The sequence below is a fragment of the Tetranychus urticae genome, chromosome 2 (assembly GCF_039701765.1).
Source record: "Tetranychus urticae isolate SD_2017Ah chromosome 2, NJAU_TeUrti_SD_1.0, whole genome shotgun sequence".
NCBI classification, from domain to species: domain Eukaryota; kingdom Metazoa; phylum Arthropoda; class Arachnida; order Trombidiformes; family Tetranychidae; genus Tetranychus; species Tetranychus urticae.
Window position 1 is genome coordinate 6,433,038 of NC_142959.1, and position 14,445 is coordinate 6,447,482.

The 14,445-nt window shown below is 33.9% G+C and overlaps 2 protein-coding genes across 2 annotated transcripts; both read left to right on the forward strand.

Moving 5' to 3' along the window:
• Window positions 1-1,096: 1,096 nt before the first annotated feature.
• Window positions 1,097-5,653, forward strand: LOC107366308 (MAM and LDL-receptor class A domain-containing protein 1-like). Its single transcript, XM_015933889.3, has 3 exons — window positions 1,097-1,652; window positions 1,736-1,876; window positions 1,944-5,653. The coding sequence occupies exons 1-3, from the start codon at window positions 1,604-1,606 to the stop codon at window positions 5,444-5,446; spliced, it is 3,693 nt and encodes a 1,230-aa protein (XP_015789375.2). The 5' UTR covers window positions 1,097-1,603; the 3' UTR covers window positions 5,447-5,653.
• A 2,181-nt stretch (window positions 5,654-7,834) lies between these two features.
• On the forward strand, window positions 7,835-14,403 carry LOC107366199 (MAM and LDL-receptor class A domain-containing protein 1). The gene is made up of 4 exons (XM_015933780.3): window positions 7,835-8,093; window positions 8,840-8,974; window positions 9,073-14,115; window positions 14,184-14,403. The coding sequence occupies exons 1-4, from the start codon at window positions 8,045-8,047 to the stop codon at window positions 14,324-14,326; spliced, it is 5,370 nt and encodes a 1,789-aa protein (XP_015789266.2). The 5' UTR covers window positions 7,835-8,044; the 3' UTR covers window positions 14,327-14,403.
• Window positions 14,404-14,445: the final 42 nt, after the last annotated feature.

A 14,445-nucleotide genomic window follows, 5' to 3' on the forward strand; every position in this document is an offset into this window, starting at 1 on the left:
AAATTGATACTTGCAAATAATGTTAGTTAATCTATTATTAAAAAACAATCATCATCATTTTCGGTATCCCAATCAGTTAATGTGAAATTAACTTGGCAGAGAATCTAATTTCTTAATCTTTAAATTAACCATTAAACGTTTCATTCAACAAATTCAAATTAGCCCACCATTAAATCTAAATCAAGTATGGGCGTTTGTAAATTGATTGAAATTAATTTCAATTTCCACAACCAGTTGAAATTATCAACACTTTGATCCTAAATTTGCTTTCCTTTTAATCTGAAAGTTCAGGATAACCTCTTCAAGTTGAGATAAATCTTGCTTTTCACATCTTAAACACTACATTAAATATCTTTGGTTTATTTTGCAAAACATTTCTACCTTTCAATAGTGTAATTATGTTTACAAATGATCTTTTATAATATTATCACAGCAATTAATAAGCTCAATCTTGATCAATTCAATAAACATTAGCTAAGCTTATTGCCAATTAAGATGAAAACAGCATAAAGATAATAAACATTTCTTGGGAAGATATAAATTTTCAATATCCGATTGGAATCAATTAGCATGTGAATTGCCTTTAAAGGTAAAAAATTTATTTTCTATTTCCGTCAAATTGAGTGGAAAATAAAGATGATTCTTGAATTAAAATTACACCTTTTGATTTTTGTGAAATTGAAGGTTGATACAGTTTGAATATATTAACAATAAATTGCCATTATGAAGTTTGCATATGAATAAAAAGCTAATAATATGAACGTGTTCTCGGCGTTTAATGATTGACAAACTGTTGAAGTTTAGACTAATGAAATGTTGACCAATTGGTCAACCTATCAACTCAAGTCGTGTTTCAATTCAATTTCACGCTATTGTCTGACTTGTTTGTCAAAAATGCATCTAACCTCAAACCGAAATGACCACAAAGAGCAAAAGTAACCTTTATAACCAATAAAACCTTTGTTTGTGTATCAACTGATGTTAACGAATGCACTTTTTAGGTTCATTATTGGTAGATTAAGATTTAATATTGTTTACTTTCAATGAATAGTCAAATGATTCGAGTCATGCAAAGTTATCACATCTCTGTTACTGATATAATCAGATTTCAATGCAAAAGATCCCACTGACAGACAATACTTTGTAAATCCAACAAACAATAGTTTATTTTGAAATTATCAAATTTGTATTGAATTCCTATCAGTGACTAGTGAGTGCCGAGATCTTGTACTTTCCCATTTCATCAATTCACACACTAAAATACCAATTTACACTCAATAGACGTCCATAGATATACAAAATTTAGATTTCAATCAGATTGATAATAAAATCAGTACACATGTTGAGGTAGGTTGAGATTTTGAAATGAAAAGATAGATTAATCATTGATAATATTTAATCATTTCAACAATTGCATATAAAAATAAGAACCAGAGATGAAAGATTTTATTCACTCCTTGAATGTTTAATTGCAAATATTGAATTATCCTTTTCCAATAATCATTGCTAAATAGTTATTGTTCATTTCAATATAGTTTGAAGTTTGTTGTGTCAAAGTTTTTTCAACAATTAAGATTGAATATTTTCGATTGATTCTGACAAAATGATCAAGTTAAATTTAATTTTGTTGCTTCTGATTTCATTCTCGAAAGGTGAGTCTCGGCATCTAAAACTCGTATGTAAATCCAATTGAATATCTTTTTCTGATATCTTTCAATTTATGATTTCTTTGTAGTGCTTTTGGTGAGCAGTCAAAAATTGGAATGTGATTTTACAGAAGACTTCTGTGACTGGAATGATCAAGAGGTTCCAGGATGGAATCTGGGTGAATATGGTGAAGTTGAGTTTGGAAAACCATCCAAAAGAATTGAAAATGGTGAGAAAGTAATATTCAACTGAAAAACCTTTTTTCATTTACGACTTCTCTTGTTAATAATACTTAGGTGGAGGATTCATTTATACCCAAAGTCCAACCAAAACAAGTGTTCTAGAGTCACCGATATTTCCAAACTACAAGGAGCGCTTTTGCTTGATCTTTAATTATTTCATGTTTGGTTCATCAGTTGGATCTTTAGAGTTACAATTAGAGTCGGTAATTGGAGCTGATATCTCAAAGTTTAACCAAAATGGACAAACTGTTTGGAGACAAGAAGGATCCAAATATGATGATTGGATCCTTGGTAAATATTATTTTGATCCTTCACAGCACAATGGTGACATGTTTAGGTTAAAGTTTGTAGCAACATCAGACGATATTGCTTTGGGTTCAATTTTAGATAAACCTGGTTCTTGTGATTTTGATTATAAGTGTGATTTTGAAAATCCGTCCTTATGTTTTTGGAAAAGTGAACCTGATTATAACATTAACTTGCGATGGTTTGTGTCAAATGGATCAAACTCTCAACATGATTTAGTTGGTTTCGATGCAACAACTCATTCTGCAGCTGGACATTTCATGAGAACTCACTCGAATGGATTTGGTAGCTCATCAAGTAATCTAATCTCAACAAATTACTTATCATCAAGTGAAGCTAAATGTTTATCTTTTCAAGTTTTTAAGCAACAATTTGATTCGGACCTTCTACAATTCGCTATTGAGTCTGAATCAGGTTCTCGCTCTGCAGTCTGGTTTCAATCCTATATTGTCAATCAACGATGGGTTAAAGTTAATTTAGATATACCAATACAATCTAAAACATTCAAACTAATCCTTTCAGCCCATCATCACACAGAAAGATCAGCCCCAATAGCGTTAGATGAAATAACAGTTAGTCCTCAGTCTTGCTCCTCTCTTGGTTCATGTAACTTTGATTCTGGTTTATGTGATTATACAATTAAAAGCGGGGAACTACTTGTTGGTTTTGGACGACTACCTGATCCTACAGCAATCAAGTGGACTCCACTTAAAAATATTGACCCATATGATTTATTTGTTTACACAAATACGCAAAAAAATAACGAATCTGCTGTCTACTCATTGGAAAGTCCTTACATTGAACAGACGATAGGAAAAACCTGTTTAACCTTTTCATTTGCCTTTACATTTCTACAAAAAGGTACTTTTTTGATAAAATTAACTTCAGGCGATTCATTAGAGAGCAAGACGATTTGGTCATTAGATCCTCCAGTATCAGAAGAAACATGGAAAACAATTCAAGTACCTTTGCCCTATTCTGATAAGTTTTATAAGTATTCATTTGAATTCAGCGGAGTTCAACTGTTTGCAGCTATTGATGAAGTTGTGTTAGACTCTTGTGATGCACAACAAGAGACTCCTGTTTGCTCTTATGATGGTTTGGTCAATCAAGATTGTATTGAAATTGTTCCTTCTGCCTTCAACAATTGGTTTTTCAAGAAAACTAGTCAATTGGGTAACTCTTTGGATCCCGCTTATAAATTTAAAAACGATTTGGTTTTGTTTTTTAATGAACCAGTTTCAGCTCAGATTAGCTCATTTTCCCACTTTTATGTTCCTAATCTAAAGTCAGATGTCTCTTATTGTCTCAATTTTTGGTATTTAATCAATGGAAATATTCAATTGAGTCTATGGACAGATAAAGTAGATTCAAATTTCGACCAACATCTTCGTAAAACACCAATCGTCACATTGAATAGTCATTCTGGTTCGAGCTGGGCTCAAGCAAAAATACCACTGGATGATATATTTGAAGACAGTAAATTAATTTTTGGCGCCGGTTATGCAGTCAATTCTCAAGGAACAATTGCTATTGATGGATTAGAATTGAATGAAGGAACATGTTCATTCGATTATTTCTGTGATTTCGAGGATTCGTGTTCATGGAATAACCTCGGAAAAGATAAATCACTTACTTTAACTGGATCAGGAATCACATACAAATCAACAACTGAATGGATCAAAGTCAATGCAAAAAATTCAGGCCCTGATAGAGACGCAACATTAGGCTCTAGAGATGGTCATTTCTTGACATTGAAGAGTGTTAATGAAAATGCGATTCTTACATTACCACCATTTTATCTGTCTAAAAATTCAGCTGAAATGTGTTTTTCTGTCAAAACGTATACTTCTGGACAAAGCACTATTGAGATAATAAGTGAACAAGGCGGTGTGCTCAAACTGATTGAACAAAAGTCAATGAATTCGATGAATTGGGAACTTTTTCAATCGGTTATAAAGTTGGATCCCAATTCATCTAAGGTCGGACATGTTCATATTGTCGGTAGTGGTAGACTTGCTATCGATGATGTTTCGATTAGCCAGGGTAGCTGTCCAATAGCTGGACCTATTTTCACTTGTAAAAACGGAAAACAGTTATCAACTCTTCAAGTCTGTGATTTCATTTCAGATTGCCCGGGTGAAGGTGAAGATGAACATAACTGTGGTGGTTGCTATTTCTCGTATGATCTTTGTGGATATACTCATGATAGCAATGCTGAATGGTTCGGTGAAAATGGCAAGGCAAGAGCGAAAAGTTCAGATTTTGGTAAAACACACACTAAACTTACAAGTCCAACTCTAAGGCCAACTGCGCCAACTTGTAAATTGCAGTTTGGATATGAACACAAAGCTAAAGATTTAACAGTTCTCTTGGTGTTTCAAGATGGACGAGCTGTTGAAGTTTGGACAGATAAAATGTTGTCGGATTGGGACAAGGGGACTGTTGAAATCAAATTAGGTCGGATTCCGATTCCATTTGCTGTTCAATTCTACAGTGTTCTTAAAAATTACTTTTTTGTCAAAGATACGACGAGTTTTGGTCCAGTGCAGTTTATTGACTGTGGCTACCAGGATACCATTGATAGCTTCGAGTCAAGTGAAATTTATACTTGTAAAAATGGAAGGCACATAAGTCAAGATCAAGTGTGTGATCAATCAATTGATTGTTTCGATGGTGACGATGAATTCAATTGTGACAAATACAAGATTTATTCATTTGAAGATAGCAGTGACGCCAATGACTGGACTAATTTGTCAAATAATAATATAAAATGGAGTTTGGTTAAAGCTTCTGGACAAATCTCTTCAACACCACCAAGAGATCATTCAACAGGATTAGAAAATTCGGGTTACATGGCTATTTATCCATTGCATGATCAGCAATCGGACTTTTCTTCAGCAAAGGAGGTTAGTTTAGTTGGTCCCAGGTTAACATCAGTCGATAATTGTTTCATGGTTTTCTATTATAATACCGCTGGAGTTGACCTTATAGTTTCAGTTATCGATAACAATTCACGCCTTCAGAAGTTGCTTGAAATACCTGGTGACCTTGTTTTTGGCTTCAAACGTGCGAGTGTGAAACTAAGAAAGGGGATCGTTTCTGGTGTATTTCGTTTTGTTTTCACGGCTAAATATTCAGCATCTATAAAATTGGACTATAGTCAGTTTGGAAATCCATGGACACGGATTTCCGATAATTACTATGCTGCTGTTGATGACATTGTTATTAGTGGTTCATGTTTTCATTGACCGAAACGGAATGGTTTTGTCATTTAACACGAAAAAGAGAAAGTAAAACATCAAACAATACTAGCTAATATAAAGTGATCTTTAATTATAACCCATTTTATTATGAGTTTTTTAGTGCATCAACTGACATACACATCGACTTATTGTATTGACAAATGAATTAAAGATCTTATAAGCTCATTAAAGGAGTAATTTTTCTCGAGCTAAGAAATGTGATATTTAATTTAACATTTACATAAAATTGATACCAGCGGTAAGGGTAAACGAGAACCCGTCAGCCCACTTTTTCATCTTCAGTCTCAGCGCTAAGAGCTGACTCAATATTCGATATTTGAATCAAATCTGATTTAACCTAAACTAATCTATCTCAGACAGTAGTGTTTCATACGCTTCTAAACCATGCTCCCCCCATTTTGATATCAGTATTACCTTTATTTCATTCTAGCACTAACTGAGTCATTTTATTAAAATCTGAAAATTAAAATTTCAGTTAAATAAACTTAATCAAGCCTGCACTGATTCAAACAACATTTAAATCTAAAAAATGAGAATTTCGAAATTTCGTATCCTTTGTGACAGAATATTTTGAGAAAATTGAATCTCGACGGGAATCTCTCTATCGAACTGATAGTGGACGATGTTCAATTAAGATAATTGACTTCAAGACATTTAGTAATTATATTATTTTCTGTTTCAACAAACGACAGTTGAAAGTGAATCATTAACGCTTGTTTGATTAATAATCGAGGATAAAGTGGTTAATGCAGCAAGAGTTTGGGTGAGGTTGGCATTAGTCTCAGCTCCGACTGTTTCTGACTGAGATCTTCCCTAATCTCTGAATCGACAACTGAAGAGACAGATGAAGAGATAATTCCAGAAGTATTTCAGGTAGTTGTCAAAGGTTTTTAAGTAGTTGATAAGATATCAGATTCAGTTTTGGTGAACGATGATGTTGATGAAATTTCAATTATACCCTCAGTGGTTATATCATTAGATTCCGTTGGTTCGACAGGCATTCTAATTAAATCGGTAATAGCTACCTTGAGTAATGGTTCAACTGGTTAAACAGTATCTTCCCGACAGTTTTGGTTAATCAACAATCGACAAAACATCAAACCATTTGAATAATTTGCTGTATCAGAAAATGACCTCCAAATTTCATACAGAGGTCAAATAGCAGTTTGACGTCGAATGACCTTGGCATTCAAACTAATGGTTCTTCAATCTGCGGAAGCTCATGGTTAAAGTCTGAGGTCTGTAACTTTAACCGTTTGTGAGTTAGAACTGCAAACGCGTAAAATGAAAAAAATATCCGATATAGTAAATGCGACTCAAATTGTAATTTTGATATCAATTTTTCGCGAAAACTATTCATCAGAGAAATCTTTACTATCAATAATATATTCAGTTTTTATCATCCTAAAAGCTTATTAACTTCCAATTTTTTATCTCTGTTAGTTTCTACGATTTTAAATTATTGAGCATTTTTAATCAATAATTTAATTCGTGGGGGAAATTTTCAAAGAATGATTAAATTAAATCAAAATTGAAGTATGTTACAATTTGATGAAATTATTAGGCAAAAGATTACAGTATCCAGCAAAATTGAGCTTTTAGCTGTTTCTAAGGCCCTGAAAGGGACTCACTGCACAAACTCATGCTTTAATTTTATTCATTAAATATCTAGATATCTCTATGATACCGATTCTATACCATTTTTAATATCATGAAACACTGAGTTTTATTCGCATGGGTTGTGAGTCGTACTGTATATGAAAATCTTCCAAATTATTAACATAATTGCATTTGAGAATCTTAAATCTCCAAAGACGGAGTTTGCCGAATTTCATACGAACTTTACGTGAACAAGTGGTTAGTGTAATTGATAACTTTGCTAAACGTCATAAGTTGAGTTATACATTTTGGGGTTAGCGTTCGAATCGCGCCAAGTCCTGAGGCTGGGCGAATTGTAGTAGCAACCACCAAACCTCTGAACTAGACACCTCTTCCTCCCTCTTTGGATTCCCAGCTAAACTGGATAAAGCCTTAGATCCAAACCACTTAAGTAGCATTGGGTCGACAGCGTCTTAAAGCTGTCTCGGCTAGCCAGTCAACCAACATCAAAAAGAGGTTTTACTGTAAATGAAACATTACCAGGCATAAAGTGGAATATTATGCCTGCATGAAATCTTGCAGCATCTGAAATTCATATAATATTTAGTACATTAGTGTATTATTGAACACTTTTGTGTCCGAAGACTTTCCTTTCAACCAAATTCTCAGTTACATCAATTCACATGGCACACATTAGGTAGGTGGAGGTTTTGATATGAACTATTTTAATCATTTGAAAAGATTATTAACAAATATTTATTAAATATAAAAATATGGATTCGAGATGAAAGTTTTTATAAACGCCTTTGCTGTTTAATTAACGAGATTGAAGTTAGTCTTTCACTAATGTAATGTCCTATGATACCAATTAGCTGATGACCGTTTGATTGTTTTGTTAACGTTTGTTTGTGTTTGCTTTTTAATTGCCATCATACTAATTAAACTTACAATCAACATTAAAACCATTTGATTCATTGTGGCAGAATGATTAAAACTCATTTCATTTTATTGCTTCTCATTTCATCCTTTAAAGGTAAGCCTTTGACATGATCTTAAACCTGTTAAAGTACATGTATATAGCGAATTAACATTTGCTTAAGACGTTTGAAGTTGATTAATTTGTTTCAAGAATTGAAATTGAATCAATTTAAACCGCAAGATTACGTTTACCCATCAACCAGATTCATTGAAAACAAGACAACATTTTTCTTATTTTTTTAGAAGCTTATTTCTGGTTCATTTTAGTTTGAGAATGGAACAGAATCAATTTATATCTATTTAATCGCAATAGAAGATGAAAATTGAAAGCTCATGGGGCTAATCAGAAGTTAATTTGAATCAAAGAAGTAAACCTCAAAGCAAATTCAGGTAGCTAAAAGGTCAAATATTGAAACTTACAACTTGTAAGTTACAAGTTACATTTTTAGATACAATATTGTTTTAAGTTTCATTGTTTATGTATTTGACTGAATTAATCGATAACTGATTAAATTAACGTGAAGCGTAATTGGTGATAGTGGGAACAATAGAAAATCAATAAAGATAAAAAACAGTAGATGAGTGGAGTAACTCGGTAGCAAAATAGAAAAGTGGGAAAATTCTGCTTAATTCAATTTGGTCTAAATGCATACTGAAGTTTCGATGAGCTCAGATAACAAGATAATTAATCGAAAGGTTGATCACGAGGTTGTCACAAGACTGATTGAAAGATACGATACATGGAAGATGTTGAAGTGAGGTTACATTTCGCTCACCTTTTGATTTTCGGTATCTTTGTAGGAGGACTTTTGACAAACGTTCAAATATTGGAATGTAAATTTACTGACAATTTCTGTCAATGGGAAGATCAAGGTTGGGTTCTGGGCAATTATAGTTTACCTGGGTTTGGACAACCAGCTAAGCAAATTGACAATGGTAAGAAAACATTTAACAAACAATATAAAATGTAATTCATAGAAACGTATTTTGCACGTTCAATTTTCCTTGTAATTGATACATTTTATTGTATTTAGGTGGATTCATTTATACCCAAAGTCCAACCAAGCGAAGTGTTCTAGAGTCACCAATATTACATGATAAAGAACCCTTTTGTCTGTACTTTAATTATTTCATGTTTGGTTTATCAGTTGGATCTTTAGAGTTACAATTAGAATCGGTAATTGGAGCTGATGTCTCAAAGTTTAACCAAACTGGGCAAAGTGTTTGGAGACAAGAAGGATCCAAATATGATGATTGGATCCTTGGTAAATATCATTTTGATCCTTCACAGCAAAATGGTGACATGTTTAGGTTAAAGTTTGTAGCAACGTCAGACGATATTGCTTTAGGTTCAATTTTAGTTAAACCTGGTTCTTGTGATTTTGATTTTAAGTGTGATTTTGAAAATCCATCTTTATGTTTTTGGTTGGTTGAACCTGATTATCAAAGTAATTTCCGATTGTTTGTGTCGAATGGATCAAACTCTCAACATGATTTAGTTGGTTTCGATGCAACAACTAATACTGAAGCTGGTCATTTCGTGAGAACTCCAACAAATGGATTTGTTGGTTCATCTAGTGATCTAATCTCAACAATTTACTTATCATCTAATGAAGCCAAATGTTTATCCTTTCAACTTTTTGAGCAAAAATATCCTTCGGACACTCTTCAACTTGGCATTCAATCTATATCAGGATCTCGCTCTACCGTCTGGAATCAACCATATGTTAATAATCAACAATGGGTTAAAGTTAATGTAGACTTACCTCCTCTGGATGATTACATTAAACTAATTCTTTCAGCCTATCGACACACGGAAAAATCAACTCCAGTAGCGATAGATGAATTGGCAGTGAGCCCTGAACCTTGCTCATCTCATGGTTCATGTAACTTTAATTCTGGTTTATGTGATTATACAATTCAAAGCGGGGAACTACTGGTTGGGTTTGGACGACTACCTTATCCTGCGGCAATCGATTGGACACCACTTAAAAATATTGACCCATATGATTTATTTGTTTACACAAATACACAAAAAAATGATGAGTTGGTTTCGTACTCATTGGAAAGCCCTTTTATGGACCGAAGTCTAGGCAAAACCTGTTTATCTTTTTCGTATGCCTTAACATTTAGCCGAGACGGAAAATTTTCAATAAAATTGACTTCAAATGAGGCATCAGAAAGCAAGACAGTTTGGTCATTGAATCCTGTAGTATCAGAAGAAAAATGGAAAACAATGGAAATACCTTTATCTGATTCTGGTCAGCTTGTTAAATATTCATTTGAATTCAGTGGAGTTCAACTGTTTGCAGCTATCGATGATATTGTGGTTAACTATTGTGAACATCAAGAGACTCCTGCTTGCATTCATGATGGTTTGATTGATCAAAAATGTGTCAAAGTTGTTCCCTCTGCATTTAACAATTGGGTTTTCAAAAACCCCAGTCAATTACCTAAAACTTCAGAACTTGATTACAAATTTAAAAACGACTTTGTTTTATTTTTCGATGAACCAGTTGATTTCCGTGATATTAGTTCCTTTTCTTACTTTTACGTTTCCAATGTGAAGCCAAATGTTGAATATTGTCTAAAGTTCTGGTATTCAATCGCTGGAAATATTGAATTGAATTTATGGACTGATAAAATGGACTCAGATTTTAATCAGTATCTTCGACAAACTCCTATCGTCAAATTAAACAGTCATTCTGGTGGTGATTGGGATCAAGCAAAAATACAATTGGATGATTTAAATGAAGAAAGCAAATTAATTTTTGGTGCAAGTCAGACATCCAATTCTCATGGAACAATTATCATTGATGGACTAGAATTGACCGAAGGAACATGTTCAATTGATTATAATTATTTTTGCGACTTTGAAAAAGACTGCTCATTAAATAATCTTGATAAAGATAAATCACTCGTTTTGATTGGATCTGGTGATGAATACAAAGCAACAACGGAATGGGCCATTTTTTTGGCTAGAGTGAAAACCCCAAGCAGGGACGCAACGTTGGGAACTTCGAAAGGGCATTACATGACTTTGAAGAAAAACTATGAAACTGCGATCCTTACGTTTCCACCAATCTACTTGTCTGAAAAAACAGCTGAAATGTGTCTATCTATGCAGGTCTATCGTATTGGTAAAAATAATATTGAAATCATCACTGAACAAGGTGGAGTGTATAAATTCGTTGAAAAAGGCGTAATCGATGAAACTAGTTGGACGACTTTTCAGGCTTTAATGAAGTTCAATCCCGATTTATCCAAAGCTGCTCGTGTTTATCTTGTTGGAAGTGGTGCACTTGCTATCGATGACATCTCTATTAAGACGGGTAGCTGTGATGAATCTCCATTTGTTTGTAAAAATGGGAAAACATTATTGGGACACCAAGTCTGTGATTTCATTGCAGATTGTCCAACAGGTGAAGACGAGCATAATTGTGGTGATTGCTCTTTTGAGGATGACTTTTGTGATTATTGGAAAGACAATCGAGCCAATTGGTTTATCAAAAATGGTCAGGCAAACGTAAAAGCCAAAGGTAAATTTTACGGCTCTTCAAAAAAAGATGCTGATCTTACTAGTCAACCTTTAAGACCAACTGCACCAACTTGTAAATTACAGATTAACTATGGAAAGGATGTTAGTGATCTTAATCAACTCAAGGTGCTATTGATGTTCCAAGATGGACATACAGTTGAAGTGTGGGACGAATCAATGTTGAAATCGATTCAGAATGGCATTGTTGAAATCAACTTAGGTCGAATACCAATTTCATTTAATCTTCACTTCTTCGCTCAGTTGAGAAGTTCACAGTCATTAAGTTTTGGTCCAGTGAAGTTCATTGACTGTGGCTACAAGGATACTATTGATAGCTTTGATTCAAGTGAAATTTATACTTGTAAAAATGGAAGGCGCATAAGTCAAGATCAAGTGTGTGATCAATCAATTGATTGTTTCGATGGTGATGATGAGTTTAATTGTGACAATTACAGGATTTACTCATTTGAAGATAGCAGTGATGCTGAGTACTGGACTAATTTATCCAATGAAAAGTCAAAATGGGGTTTGGCTAAAACTGGTGATAAAGTTATCACAACACCAACAAGAGATCATTCAAAAGGACTAGAAAATTCGGGTTACATGGCTCTTTATCCAAAGTACGATTCTTTAACTGATTCTTCCGATAGAAGCATTCCGAAAGAAATTAAATTAGCTAGTCCAGAGTTAACATCAGTTGATAATTGTTCAATGGTCTTCTATTATAATACCGCTGGAGTCACTCTTTTAGTTTCACTCGTTGATGGTAACTCTAATTATACCCAGTTACATGAACTACCATTTGATGATGTTTTTGGTTTCAAACGTAAACGTATAAACCTTAAAAAGGGTGACATTTCTGTTCCATTCAATTTCGTTTTCACGGCCAAATATTCAGAATATGAACAAGGAAATTACCAAAGTAATTATTATGCTGTTATCGATGATATTATTATTAGTGATTCATGTTTTGATAAATCTGATGATCCAATTAATACGATAACATCTGACTGTCCTAAAAACGAATTCCGTTGCAAAACAGATTTTGGATCAGTTTGTCTTCAAAATGATAGATTATGTGATTACAATATTGATTGTTTGGATGGTGTTGATGAACTCTATTGTGGTCTTTGTGAGTTTGATAATCAATCTCTTTGCGGTTGGACCAATGAAGGTGAAGACGATTGGGTCGTTTTTGACAAATACAAGGGAAATAATTATAATGCTAGGATACCAGAAAAAAATAAACCAAAAAATTTTATAGTTCCAGAAAAACGTTCAAATAATCTTCGAGCTATACTTAAATCACCAAGACTTGGTAAAACCTCGCCAAACTGTCGCTTTAATTTTACATATTTCCTTGCCGATAAAGCTTCAATGACAGCTAGATTAAGAAATGATCTTGAATCAGTTACAAAAAAGGTGTTTGATTTAGACCATGCAGATGAATGGAGTGACAAGCTATTAGCGCTTGGATCACTTGACCCAGGTTATTACATACAATTTGTTTTAGATGTACAATCAACTGATGATACTAGAGTACATGGTGGACTAGGATCTTTTCAATTAGTAAATTGTGATCCCTATGAAAAACATGAGACCACTACAACCACCAAACCGGTTCCTACAGAACCTGAACAACCCATCACTGCAAAACCCACCAAAATACCTCCAAAGCCAACTACTGAACATCATGAACCAACACCTGCACCCTCAATTAGACCATCTCCTCACACTGAAGTAACTACACAGGAAAGCAAAATTCCAACTGTTCCTGAACCAACGACACCTAGTAACATAGATAAATATGTGCCGACTACGACTACCAATAAATACATCCCAACAGAAACTGAACAACCTATCTTGATAAAGTCCACCAAAATACCTACCGAGCCAACTACTGAACATAATGAACCTACACTTACACCTGCACCCTCAATCAAACCATCTACTCACATTTATGGAACTACGCAGAAAAGCGAGACTGTTCCTGGTTCAACGACGCCTAGTAATATTGATAAACATGAGCCAACTTCAACTACCAATAAACCCGTTCCAACAGAAACTGAACAACGCATCACGGCCAAACCCACCAAAATAAACACCGAGGCAACTACTGAACATCATGAGTCTACATTTACATCTACACCTATATCCTCACCTACACCCTCAATTAAACCATCTTCACAAACTGAAGTAACTAAACTGGAAAGCGAAACTGTTGCTGGACTAACGACACTTAGTAACATAGATAAACATGAGTCCACTACGACCACCAATAAGCCCGTTCTGACAGAAACTGAACAATCCATCACGACAAAGCTCACCGAAATACCTACCAAGACAACTACTGAATCTCCTGAACCTACATCTTCACTTACACCCTCAATTAAACCATCTCCTCACACTGATGGAACTACACAAGAAAACGAAATTCCAACTGTTCCTGAACCAACGACACCTCATGATATAGATATCCCTGTTACTGCTGCTAATCATGATAAAGTTCAAAAATATCAAGGAGTCACTCTTGGATCAGGTAAAATCTGATTAATCAACACACCAACTTAAATATTTACTTTAATTTATTATAATTTCTCATTCCAGCACCATTCATTTTACTGGGAGTTATAACAATTGTCTTGGGTGCTGTTTTATTAGCAAAAGGAAAAACCTGTTTAACCTTTTCATTTGCTTTTACATTTCTACGAAAAGGTACAAATACATATGAATTGAGCCATAAAAGCTAAGCCAAATAAAAACAGCCAAACTGATTATCAATCATATTCAATTAAAGCTGATTAAACTTTTCCTTTTTCATCGCTAATTCAATTTTTAAAGTTGTTTTCATGTGAAACAAATGAACCAT